Raw genomic sequence first — 12,529 nt, forward strand, 5'->3', positions numbered from 1 at the left:
CATATGAAAGATGTAACCAAGAAACCAAATAAAGTATAGAAAGATGGAGAATTTAACCTTAAAAGGGGTGCGGTAATCCCCAAAACGGTAATGCATCGAATAACTACAGACCATCTTGTCAGAGTTTTTACTACAGCTTAACGAAGCATTGCCGTTTTAGGGTTTAGGAAATAATTATATCAACGTCATGTTCAATGTTCAATGGAGAAAGATATACGATTTTAAAGGTACATACATACAAACATACATGCATACATACAAGCAAACATACATACCCACGTAATTGTCTATTGAAATATGCTAAGCAAGTTTCCCAGATTGGCCAGATATACATGATGAGTAATACATAGATATATCTATCATATACATACATATATAGCTGCATACATACTATATACATAAGCATACATCTATAGATGTCAATTTGTGCAACATCAGAAAACACACACACACACATGCATACATACATACATATTCATATACGTATAGACGTCTCTTTCGCGCCTTTACCAAGTTGCCTAACTGAGTTAACTCTCATTCTACGAACCACTCTGTCACCCCACTGCACTATGGGGCATTTGACCACTTTTCCTGGCCGAAACTCATTTGTCAAAAGTCAAAAAAGTGCACTGTACTGTATCTAAGTTCACTGTTATTTGTTATGATCGGTCCGAGAACCGTTTCAGTTTCCGTTTCGTTTGACGACGAGTAGTTAATGTGCTAACAGTTTTTGCATTTGTTGAACTTTCCTTTAGCACGTAAGTGATAAGTGTAACAATAACTAAATGATTACCAATAAAACATACAGAAATAAATGCATCTTTCATGACAAACTCCCCGGGATTATTCATTCGCGAAATGTGATTCATTCGTTCGTTCATTCATTCCTTGTGCTGCTCTGCCAGCCCTGCCAGCCCTGAGGGGAGTGCTGGAAAATGCCTGCTGAAAGTGCTTACTCTGAAACTAAAATCAAATTCGAATTCAAACAATGAAATTCATTTGAGTTTGAATCGACACGCGTAGTCCGCGATCCGTAGTCAATGCGTTCGGTGGTGTTCCAGAGCCTCCACTTCCATCGTCAACGTCAACGTCACCAGCCGCTGCAGCTAGTTCACCTCCGTCAGACCGCTCAAAGTTCTTCCGATTTGAATTCAGGCCACCTTCGGTGACCCCAGCACAGCCCCGTCTCTGCTTATACATCGGAGCATAAAGTAATCGCTTGACATGGAGATCATCCTGCGGCTGCTCGCCTTCGTGGTGAATGCCTTCGGCATGCTGGTGAACAAGATCTTGGATCTGGTGATGGTCCGCAGGCTGCCCGACTTTCCGCCCATCAGCGATCCCCTGCTGAACAGGCCCGTCGTTCAGCTGGCCACCCAATTGCGTCGCGGTGAGGTTAGTCTTTGGCTCCATTAACGTCATGCCAAGCAATTGCCACATTTACATGCCATTTGCATGTCATTGCCATCCCCCAGATTAGCTCGGTTCAGTTGGTCGGCGCGTACATCGCACGTGTCCGCGAAGTGAATCCCGCCCTGAATGCCGTGGTCGATGAGCGCTTCAAGGCGGCCCTGACGGATGCCCAGCTGGCCGATGACTTCATAGCCCGAGCCAGCACAGAATTCGATCGGGTGGCCCTGTTCACGCGCTATCCGATCCTGGGAGTCCCATTTACCGTCAAGGAATCCTGCAGCGTGAAGGGTAACCATTAAGGTAGGTCCAAAATGACTCCTAGCTGATTTCCCTATCCTTTTAGGCCTCTCCTTTGCCGTGGGCAGCATTATCCGCAAGGACATGAAGGCCGCCAAGGATGGAGAGGTTGTCGAGCTGCTCCGCGCTGCCGGCGGCATTCCGCTGCTCGTCTCCGCCACTCCCGAGTTCTGCATGAGCTTCGAGACGAGCACCGTGATCAATGGGCGCTGTGTGAATCCCTACGACATGCGCCGCTCTTCGGCGGGCTCCTCCGGTGGCGAGGGAACACTCAATGGCTGCGGAGCCACGACCTTCGGTGTTGGCTCTGACATTAGTGGCTCCATCCGTTTGCCCGCCATGTTCTGTGGAGTGTTTGGGCACAAGCCGACGGGCGGTCTGATATCGGTCAAGGGTCATTTCCCCTACTCGTTGACCGACAAGACTTTCCCGAACATGCTGCAGATTGGACCCATCACTCGCTTTGCCCGCGACATGCCGCTGCTCCTCGAGATCATGGCTGGAGATAACAAACACAAGCTGAAGATGGAAGAACCAGTGGCCCTCAAGGACATAAAGGTGATCTTTCAGCACCAAAAATCAAAGACAATCTCTCTGATGTTCAGTCTCCTGCTCCCTAGATCTACTACTCCTACGGCTACTCCGGTTTGAACTGCTTCACCCATCCCGTGGTGGACTTTGAGATCAAGCTGGCCGTCACGAAGGCAGTGAAATGCTTTGAGAAAGCGGGCATACAAGCAAAACAGGTTACCAAATTGGACGAAAAGAAAAGGCCATCTACTTAAACTAATCCATTATTTTCGCCTACAGCTGGATCTGAGTTTTCTGAGCAACTCCTTGGAGATTGCGTTGGTTTCGCTGGTGGATCTTAAGGGTATTCCCAGCATTGTGACACAGCGACCCGACCGTCCGCCCTCCATGCGGCTGCTGATCATTGAGTTCATGAACAGCCTCATAGGTCACTCGCTGTTCACCAAGGAGGCCATGTTTCTGGAGTTGATGCAGCGGTTCAATGGCCTCATGGCCTCTGGGAATATGCAAGCTTACCGCGACGAGGTGGATAAGATCAAAGACCACATGATTGTAAGTTCAGTTGAATGGAAACCGTCAAACTTTTCTATACACAAATCCCTGACAGGAACTTTTGGGCAATCGCGGTGTCCTCTTGCTGCCCACCTTCCACACGAGTGCGCTCGGCTTCCACACCTCCATAGTGAACGTGACAGGCATCGACAACATGTCGCTCTTCAATATCCTCGGCCTGCCGGCCACCCATGTGCCAATGGGCCTCAACCAGCGCGGCATGCCAATTGGCATCCAGGTGGTAGCGGCGCCCTACCAGGACAAGCTCTGTCTCCAGATTGCCGCCGAGCTGGAGGCCGTCTTCAAGGGCTGGGTGCCGCCGGTGCCGCACGCAATTGTGTCTAAGTGAAACTTCCATTTTAGTTAAGGTTTGTGGTTTAGTTCATTTGAATGTTGTAAAGTTCATTGTCGAACTGTTTATTATATTTCTTTTTCGTACGGCCAGGTGGCGCTTGAAGTCGAAATTACCATCATTATGAGTGTGTAATCATTCTACCAGTCTACCATAATTCATCTCAATTTTGAAGATTATAATTATTACAGCCGAATAAAAATTATGACTGGTTTTCTCCACATTAATTTAAGAATTCTAATTAAATTTATTCCACGCTCCACTGTGGGGTAGATTAACATTTGTTGTGCATACTTCGGTGATGCCTTTGCATATCGAATATGTTTTAAATATATATCACATAAGCACAGGCTTGCCATCGAAAAGAGTTCGGCACTTGACATCTGGGAATAGTTTTCAATGTTAATGCTAAAACATAAAAATAACATTCGTATGCAAGGGTGGAAGTGTCAAAATACCCAGCATTAACCTTCTTCAACTTCCTTTCAAACTGCATAAAATGCAACCTTCACATGCATGTATGCATGTACATAAGTGACAAAGCGGAGGGGGAGTTTGTTTTACAGTTAATGCTATGCACTGCTTAATACACGGACTGTAGCCGAGTTGCTTGTTGGTGTCAGTGAGAGAGAGGGAGGGCTGGCAAGCACGAGTGGTGTTTGTGTAAACACAAGCCCCTCTCTCGCTCGCTTTCGTTTACCGCTTGCTTTTGATCGCTCTCTCACTTGCTCTCCGCCTGCCAGTCGCTGTCTACCTTTGTTGTTTTGCTCTCACACTCTTCTGCTTCTGATTCTGCTTCTGCTTCTGTCTCTGCCGACTACACACGTGCATATAGCATAAGTATATACACTTTTTTGCACCGGAAAGTTTTGTGAATTCTCTTCTCCGTTTAATGCCTCTCCACTCCCCATCGCGTGCGGTGCTGTAATGGAACTGTTTCTGCGCTTAATTCTGATTGCCGTTAAGGCAATCGCCCTGATAGTCGGACCGCTGCTGGACAGATTCTGGTATCCGCCGAAAGAACGAAAAACCCTCTTGCCGGCCATAAGGAATCGCCTGCTTACGCTGAGCGTCCAAGAACTGCGCAAACGTCTGCGTGGGCGACAGGTGAGAGTCGATATGTGCCAAGAAAAATAAAAATCAATATTTTTATTATTGGACAATCTATTTCGCATCCGATTCCATTTCGATTCGTATGCAAATTTCAGTTGACTTCCGTGGAACTCGTTAAAGTCTACATAGAACGCATCGAGGCGGTTAATCCGCATTTAAATGCCTTGGTCGAGTCTCGTTTTCCTGCAGCTCTGGATGAAGCTGCCGCAGCTGATGACCTCATAGCCCGCTCGACCGATGTGGAGAAGTTGTTCAGAGATCTCCCCCTGCTGGGACTACCACTAACAGTGAAAGAATCGTGTGCCCTGGGCGGCATGACCTTCGCTGTGGGCAGTTTAGCCAGAAGGAATGTGAAAGCGCAGGACGATGGCGTGGCCGTGAAACGGATCCGCTCTGCCGGAGCCATTCCACTGCTTGTCTCTGCCACGCCCGAGTACTGCTTCAGCGTTGAGACGGACACCATGCTGAATGGCCGCTGCATCAACCCATACGACTTTGAGCGCACACCCGGTGGCAGTTCGGGGGGTGAGGTGAGTAGCTGCATTCCCTTCAACAATGGACTGCGATGAATGAAAGTGATTTCTTTCAGGGCTCTCTGAATGGCGCTGGTGCTTCGCTCTTTGGCATCGGCTCAGATATTGGCGGCTCCATTCGCATTCCCAGTCTGTACTGCGGCATCTTCGGTCACAAGCCGTCCGGTGGAGTGGTATCCGTGGGCGGTCATTTCCCCAACTCGAGCGCCGAGGATTTTGAGCAGTATCTGGTGGAGGGACCCATCACTCGCTTCGCCGTGGATCTACCCGATCTCCTTGAGGTGATGGCTGGCAGCGAAAAGGCTGCCGCACTGCGCTTGAGAGAACCCTTCCAGTTGAGCCAACTGAAAATCCACTATGCCCTGGGATTCGAGGGCATCAACGGATTGATGCATCAGTCGGTGGACGGGGAGATCCAAAACGCAATACGCAAGGCTGTGACGCACCTGAAAACCCTCGGCCTGGACGTGCAGCGCGCCAAGCTGCCAAACCTCGGCAACTCCATGGAGATGGCACTGGTCGGGATTGCAAACCTGCACCAGATGGACTACCTGCTGGAGGCCGAGCCCACTGAGGGGTCGGGCAAAGTGCGTGAGACTCTGGGCGAAATGCTGCGAAGCATTCGCGGTCAGTCGAGTTACACAATCAACGCCCTGATCTTTGAGCTTTTGCGCCGCTGCCAGGCGTTGATGGGGCGCCCTCAGATGGAGCAATACCTAGCAGAGTCGAAGGCGCTTATTGGAGAGTTCAGCGTAAGTGGCCAATTAACGTGCATGCAATGTCCGATGATGTCTAATCTCAGTTCTTATCCAACTTACAGAATTTTCTTGGGGAGAACGGGGTACTCCTATTTCCCACCATGAGCTCGCCGGCAGGCAGGCACAAGTGGACAGTTTTTCCGCTGTGGGGCATCGATTACACCCTGATCTTCAACGTCCTCGGCTTACCGGTCACCCACGTGCCCATCGGATTAAATAAGCAAGGCCTGCCTATAGGATTCTCCGTGATTGCGGCGCCCAATCAGGATCGTTTGTGTTTGCACCTGGCTATGGAGTTGGAGAGGGCATTTGGCGGTTGGCAACCTCCCACTCCTCACGAGCTTGATGCCTAAAATAAACGTTGAGCCAAATAACTCATTGAGTATCCACTAAAAGACTTCATAATTTGCACTCGATAAATATTTGAATGTGACCATTTCATGAATTTACCAATCTGAATCGGTTCAAACGGTTACATGATATCAGCTTCCTCTTATTGCCGCTATCGAATGGCGCCTTTAGTTACATTTTACATTATACATTGGCGCCCTCCGTTTTAGTTCACAAAAATCCCAATCGCGCCACTGTGCCAACGATATGTGTGGCATTTGTAAGATTCATGTCGAATACGTGGAAAGGCAGTGCTGCCAACCTTTTATTTGCTATTAACTATGCGACAACTTCGACGGAAATTTTGGGAACTTCGACGGCAATTTTATGACTTGGCGCCAGTGTGAAAATGGGCGTGGACTTTCCGATCCCACAGAGCATACATATACTCGTATATTCTTGACCAGCATCAATAGCCGAGTCGATCCGTCTTAATGAGCGCCTGGATATCAGAGTCTATAAAAGCTCCATCATAATTTCGGACCACCCCCTTCCGCCGACACAAAGGGCGATTATCTCCCACAGCCACAAAAACTGAGAGAACTGAAAACGCAGTTCCGTAGAGAATGGCCATACTTTTTTTTGTATCATTACTTTTCGTTCTCTTAAGTATCTACATACATATATTTGCGTGAAATTCAATTCAATTTAGAAACTCTATCATTAAGTCCCTTCAAAATCTCATATTTTTCTTTAATATTGCAAGAATTTAAAACGTTTCCCGATTCCGGGAGGGCTATTTGGTCATCTCTCTCCTACAGCAGTGCCATGAATGAATCCAACACTTTTTAAATTTCCTCCTGTTTGGTCAGATATGATTGAAGTTTCAGATTGTTTCCACTCAAGAGACTTTGCTCTGATAAATTAAAGACTTATTTGAAATCCAGTTCCAGCTTGGCTAACTTCACCTCAAATTTGTTTGTTGTTGCACTTTGTTTCCTTTTCCAAAAAAGCCAATTTTTCTTTTTTGAACAATGCTAAAGGGTGCAAAGTATGGCATTCTATAGCAAGAAGCAGCAATCCTGCATCTATTTACAATAGATTGACAATTTAAGTGTCGATCGAACCGCCTATACTTGGAGATGACCATGCAAAGCAGATTGGAAAGCAGATCCAAGCTGCAGACCAACAGAAGCTCATCTTCAACATTATTAACAATGAAACCAATTCACTTAGAACCTTCTGATCAGCAAAACCTGTTTTTTTCCCAAGCCAGATCGGAGCTGTGTTTTTTATTAAAAATATTTTCATTAGGACATGGAGCAAAATATGCCTTCAGAACAAAGTTTTTGTGATATGAAATTTTCGTTATTTGGATTGCGTAGCAAGCTTCTGGTAAAATATTGTATACCCTTGCTAAGGGTATCACGCCTCTATGATGCACATGAGAAGGTTCGACACGCGAAGACAAATCAATTACTAAAAAGAATGCCACTTATTCACTTCCGAACTATTGGCCAAATATTTATAGACTCGCCAAGTATAAATAGAAGCCAGCAAAGCATTCAAAAAATCCAAACAGCAAAGGAAAGAAAAAGAATTAAATCTACTTAAAAGGATAAATACACTTTGATTGGGGCAAACCAAACAAAAATAATGAGAGAAAATGCATTGCTGTCGACGCGGACTATGGTTAATTGCTCTTATAAATGGACGGCCCGGTAATTTCGCAACTTCGCGACTGCGACTGCGGCAACGACATGGATGCCATGGCATGGCATGCCGCTTCCTCGAGCACCGCGCTCGGAGATCTCGATCAACCTTGATGTTGATTAATAGGTGCCGCTCTGCTTGGCTCATCTATTTCGGTGTCGTCGCGCTGCCTGCCAGTCCCGTCGTCCCTGTGCATCTCTATCGGTTTGCTCAGGGTCCACGTACCATGGCACGGCATGCCAATTGTCTTGCGCCGGTCCTTCTAAGGTTCGTTTCTATTTTCTGAACTCTCTTCGATGCGAGTGAGTGAGTCGTCGGCCACCGCAGTGGACAAGTTGGGTGATGGGGTGGCAGGGTGCCGGGGGGTTGCCAAATGTCCCACTATTAGAGCAAATTAATTGACGCTGTGGTGGCCAATTCTTGTCACGCACATTTGTTTATCAGTTGTGCCCGTGTGGCTGTGTCTTTCTCTTATCTAACACTGACTCTCTCTCTCTCTCTTTACATATAAGAATCTCCCCTACAATGGGTAATTTGGGTAGAAGGAATTGTTACTCTTCAATAAATATCCAATACAATATCCTTTCAATATCCCTAAGAATAGGAGAAACTTTATGGACCATCGAGAAATGGAAAGATCAGTCCAACAGCAGCGAAGGGGCTTTGTGTGTCGCCTGTGCCCCAAGATCTCAAAACTTCTCTCATGCTGGGAGCAGAACAAAGAAAACGGCTTATATGGATCGATTCGAGTTGATTGCCTAGCACTAGGTTCGCGCATCTCTTTCTCTGAGTGCCGCCTTGCCGCGGACAGCCAAAAATCTCTTCGTGCGAGAGCCCCCAATATAAAGGCACGACAGACCGCACGGCGTGCCATTTGTTGTTGAGTCTAGCCGTCAACAAGAATCGTCAACGTGCGAATTAATTCTAATTACATCCTTTCCTTCGCCTAAAAGGTGTGTGTACTTCTGAGTGTAATTGCTGGGAGGCTGACAGAATCAAGGATACTGAATCATACAGCATGGACCGAGGAGTTCGAGGATTACTTTTAAGTGGATCTCGATAGTGCGAAAGAATTCCTTAATGGAGGATCCATCCCCCTTCTAAAGGGCGTAATCTATTTTTAAAGTGACGATTAATCATGCTGACAAACTAATTGGATCGAGACGAAAAAAGAGCAACATTCGCTTGAATTCCAATTGGTTTGATGATATCAATTTGGGTTCTATGAACTTTCCGCAAAGGACAGAGCAACAGATCGAGCAGCAAAAACTGACAGTGGAATATTTGCCTTATTTTTGTTTCCAGATAATCAACTGCCAAGATGTGTGACGATGATGCGGGTGCATTAGTTATCGACAACGGTTCGGGCATGTGCAAAGCCGGCTTTGCTGGTGATGACGCCCCACGCGCTGTGTTCCCATCGATTGTGGGTCGCCCCCGCCACCAGGGTGTGATGGTGGGTATGGGTCAGAAGGATTCGTACGTCGGTGATGAGGCTCAGAGCAAGCGTGGTATCCTCACGCTGAAGTACCCCATCGAGCACGGCATCATCACCAACTGGGATGACATGGAGAAGATCTGGCATCACACCTTCTACAACGAGTTGCGTGTGGCCCCCGAGGAGCATCCAGTATTATTGACAGAGGCACCCCTCAACCCCAAGGCCAATCGCGAGAAGATGACGCAGATCATGTTCGAGACCTTCAACTCTCCGGCCATGTATGTGGCCATCCAGGCCGTGCTCTCCCTGTATGCCTCCGGTCGTACCACTGGTATTGTGTTGGACTCTGGTGACGGTGTCTCCCACACCGTGCCCATCTATGAGGGCTTCGCCCTGCCCCATGCCATCCTGCGTCTGGACTTGGCTGGTCGCGACTTGACCGACTACCTGATGAAGATCCTCACCGAGCGCGGCTACTCGTTCACCACCACTGCCGAGCGTGAGATCGTGCGCGACATCAAGGAGAAGCTGTGCTACGTTGCCCTGGACTTCGAGCAGGAGATGGCCACTGCCGCCGCCTCCACCTCCCTGGAGAAGTCGTACGAGCTGCCCGACGGACAGGTCATCACCATTGGCAACGAGCGCTTCCGCTGCCCCGAGGCCCTGTTCCAGCCCTCCTTCCTGGGCATGGAGTCGTGCGGTATTCACGAGACCGTCTACAACTCGATCATGAAGTGCGATGTGGACATCCGCAAGGATCTGTATGCCAACTCTGTGCTGTCCGGCGGTACCACCATGTATCCAGGTAATCAACATCCATCCTTGACTTGAAATTGATTCTCATTTGGGTTGTTCGTTCCGCAGGTATTGCTGATCGTATGCAAAAGGAAATCACTGCCCTGGCCCCATCGACCATCAAGATCAAGATCATTGCGCCACCTGAGAGGAAGTACTCCGTCTGGATCGGTGGCTCCATCCTGGCCTCTCTCTCCACTTTCCAGCAGATGTGGATCTCGAAACAGGAGTACGACGAGTCCGGCCCCGGCATTGTCCACCGCAAATGCTTTTAAATCTTTCCCACGTGGCGAAAGACTTCCAAAGGCAACGACCAACAGCAACACCCTCAACGTCAGCGGGGGCGGCCCCGTCAACACCGTCGGCCCCCACAGTGATACACAAGAGCAGCGATACCATCGCACAATTATCATCCATTTCAAATTAAAAACCACACAGAGGCAGCACATCCATCCTGTTGCCAGAGCACATCCATCATTGAAATCCACTCAGCAACAGCGCCGAAGATTTTTATTGTGAAGAACTTTTGGTAGAAATCGTCGTTGTGTGTAGCGTCTATGAACATCGATGTATATCAATGAGCTCTCAGCCCTAATCAGTGTAATGAGAGCCAATTGTATAACTTCCATTAAAAATATGAAATACATACTTTAAATAAATAAATAAAACACTTTTCTATTACCCTCCCGTGTACTTCCCAGACAACTGAAGATGCATAAACCGTTTGGTTGGTAAAGAGCTTTTGAAATTTCTTTAATTCACATTAAATAATTTGTTAAAAGAGTTTCTGTTGTACAACTATTAGCTTAGAATGTAAGGCGAAAGTATCAAAACATACAGCGAGGATACTTGGTACCGGGACTTAGGCCAAGGGATATGATTAATTCAAAATTAACAATTAAGAATGATTTATGTATGGTCGAGTTGCACCGACTGTGCGACACCCGTTACTCAAATTGTAAATGATAAATGACAAGAGAAGCAGAATCAAAGTGGCTAATGGATGGGCCATCTCAGATCCCTCCTATGAACCATCTTTTGTGGATCGGAAATGCCTGTTCTGTTGCTAAATCTATAACCTTTGCACTCTACGAAGTATAAAGTTGTGGCAGTGATTGATATTTATTGAAACTGTTCGTTCAGCAGTGTTAGTTAGATGAATGGTAGTTTTGGCTTGTGTTGGGTTGGGTTGTTTCTTTTTCCTATATAATATGAGTATTTCGTTTTAGTTACCATTCGTAAGCACCTAGCACATTAATATCTCTATATATTTATAGTAAATAAGTAAATATAAGTTCCTTAACTAGTTTATTGCGTAGCTTAACAAATACAATTATTGTACAGACCAGCATTGCAACATTGTAAGCATAAATAAGCGTTAGGTTTGTATCCTATCTATTGGTTAATCTTTCAACTTATGGATTGTATTTTGGTCAACTCAATCTTATCGAATAGATGATGCGCTCATATCCCCCGGTATGTACAATTCTTATTGCTTTAAATGGCCATAATGTGTAAGAACTAGTTTCGAGCAAAATAATATTATATGTACACGTACGCTCCGCTCCACTCCGCTCCGCTCCCAAATTCTTATGTTGCAGTTATGCTTTGTTCGGGCTCTTCTGGCACGATGACGGTCCATTCCATTCCTTATGATTGTACAATGTACATCCTAACTAATATTCGAGAATACTTTAAACTCCTCGTTTCTCCTCATTGTAGTTGGTAATGCTTGGCTGAAGGTTAACCTTCGTGGTCCTTCCCGGGACGAAGACCCGATTACCATGGGAAGGGAACTGAAACCCGTGGGTACCTTGGCCAGACCTGGGTTGGACCTGAAAAAACTGGTTAATACTTTCAAATTTTGAACTGTTGTCTACATCGAGGTAAAGTCCCGCCGTCGGCGAAATGAAACACCCGCCGCAAAAGCCCCCGCAGAAAGCTCTTCGCTTCAGCTTCGCAGTGTCGAACTGTGGACAGAAAAGAAGGATCGTTGAAGCTCGGAACGACATGGATTGGCATTATCACCCCACTCACCCCACTGCCGCGCTTCATGACCACCGGATTGCCGTGCGTGTTCCAAACGGTGCCAGGGCGCATGACAAAGCCCGTGCGCTCCAGATTGATGGAGAAATCTCCCTGCGGACACTGCATGTTGCGGTTGTAGCAGTCGCCCGCCGACCCGAGCTTCTGGCGTTGACCCCGCGACTCGGCGAACTCGAAATCATTATCGATGACCCGCAGATCGGTGATGTTGAGGCGCAGCTTGCTGAAGTGCGTGCGCCCAGAGTTCTGGTCGTTGTAGTACTCGTGCGCTCGGGACGCCGGCGGACAGCTGTTCATCAGCGTGGTCTTATACTCGTAGTAAATGGAATAGTTCTCCTGCGGCTCCACGCTGATGTACTCGCGCGGCGTCCGACTGTTCATGTGATGGCAGTAGATGCGCACCTGCTGCTGCTGCACCTCCAGCGTATAATCTCCATCCTTGTAGATGCCGTGCATGTGCTGCAGATCCATGCAGCTCTGCGGTCTGCGGACACTCGCCATGCTGACCATGCTGCTGCTGACACTTCGCCTCCTGCAGCTGGGCGGGGGCAGGCACTTGTGCTTCTGCGGCTTCGACCTGGTGGGACATGCTACGTGACCCAAGCGAGAGTCGAAGCAAACGTCTCTGCGCGTCTCGTAGCCATCGCAGTTGCAC

At 47.5% G+C, this 12,529-nt stretch overlaps 4 protein-coding genes across 6 annotated transcripts in view; 3 read left to right on the plus strand and 1 right to left on the minus strand.

The window, feature by feature from the left end:
- The first annotated feature begins 1,178 nt into the window (after positions 1–1,178).
- Positions 1,179–3,368, plus strand: LOC117898430 (fatty-acid amide hydrolase 2). The gene is made up of 6 exons (XM_034807822.1): positions 1,179–1,395; positions 1,476–1,701; positions 1,757–2,268; positions 2,331–2,456; positions 2,521–2,793; positions 2,849–3,368. Exons 1-6 carry the CDS (start codon positions 1,225–1,227, stop codon positions 3,140–3,142), a joined length of 1,602 nt encoding a protein of 533 aa, XP_034663713.1. The 5' UTR covers positions 1,179–1,224; the 3' UTR covers positions 3,143–3,368.
- Positions 3,369–3,995: 627 nt separating this feature from the next.
- On the plus strand, positions 3,996–5,920 carry LOC117898431 (fatty-acid amide hydrolase 2-A). The gene is made up of 4 exons (XM_034807823.1): positions 3,996–4,252; positions 4,354–4,788; positions 4,848–5,543; positions 5,612–5,920. Exons 1-4 carry the CDS (start codon positions 4,073–4,075, stop codon positions 5,900–5,902), a joined length of 1,602 nt encoding a protein of 533 aa, XP_034663714.1. The 5' UTR covers positions 3,996–4,072; the 3' UTR covers positions 5,903–5,920.
- Positions 5,921–8,387: 2,467 nt separating this feature from the next.
- On the plus strand, positions 8,388–10,139 carry LOC117898432 (actin, indirect flight muscle). The gene is made up of 3 exons (XM_034807824.1): positions 8,388–8,545; positions 8,898–9,838; positions 9,898–10,139. Exons 2-3 carry the CDS (start codon positions 8,914–8,916, stop codon positions 10,101–10,103), a joined length of 1,131 nt encoding a protein of 376 aa, XP_034663715.1. The 5' UTR covers positions 8,388–8,545; positions 8,898–8,913; the 3' UTR covers positions 10,104–10,139.
- A 795-nt stretch (positions 10,140–10,934) lies between these two features.
- Positions 10,935–12,529, minus strand: part of LOC117898428 (A disintegrin and metalloproteinase with thrombospondin motifs 9) — a 34,215-nt gene continuing 32,620 nt past the window's right edge. For all 3 annotated transcript variants that reach the window (XM_034807816.1, XM_034807817.1, XM_034807819.1), the window contains exons 16-17: positions 11,866–12,528; positions 10,935–11,798 (exon numbers count right to left, since the gene is read on the minus strand). In XM_034807816.1, coding sequence (XP_034663707.1) covers positions 11,523–11,798; positions 11,866–12,528 — 939 coding nt within the window. In that variant the 3' untranslated portion in view covers positions 10,935–11,522. The remainder of the gene's footprint in view (positions 11,799–11,865; position 12,529) is intronic.

This window comes from Drosophila subobscura, chromosome O (genome assembly GCF_008121235.1).
Source record: "Drosophila subobscura isolate 14011-0131.10 chromosome O, UCBerk_Dsub_1.0, whole genome shotgun sequence".
In the NCBI taxonomy this organism is placed as follows: domain Eukaryota; kingdom Metazoa; phylum Arthropoda; class Insecta; order Diptera; family Drosophilidae; genus Drosophila; species Drosophila subobscura.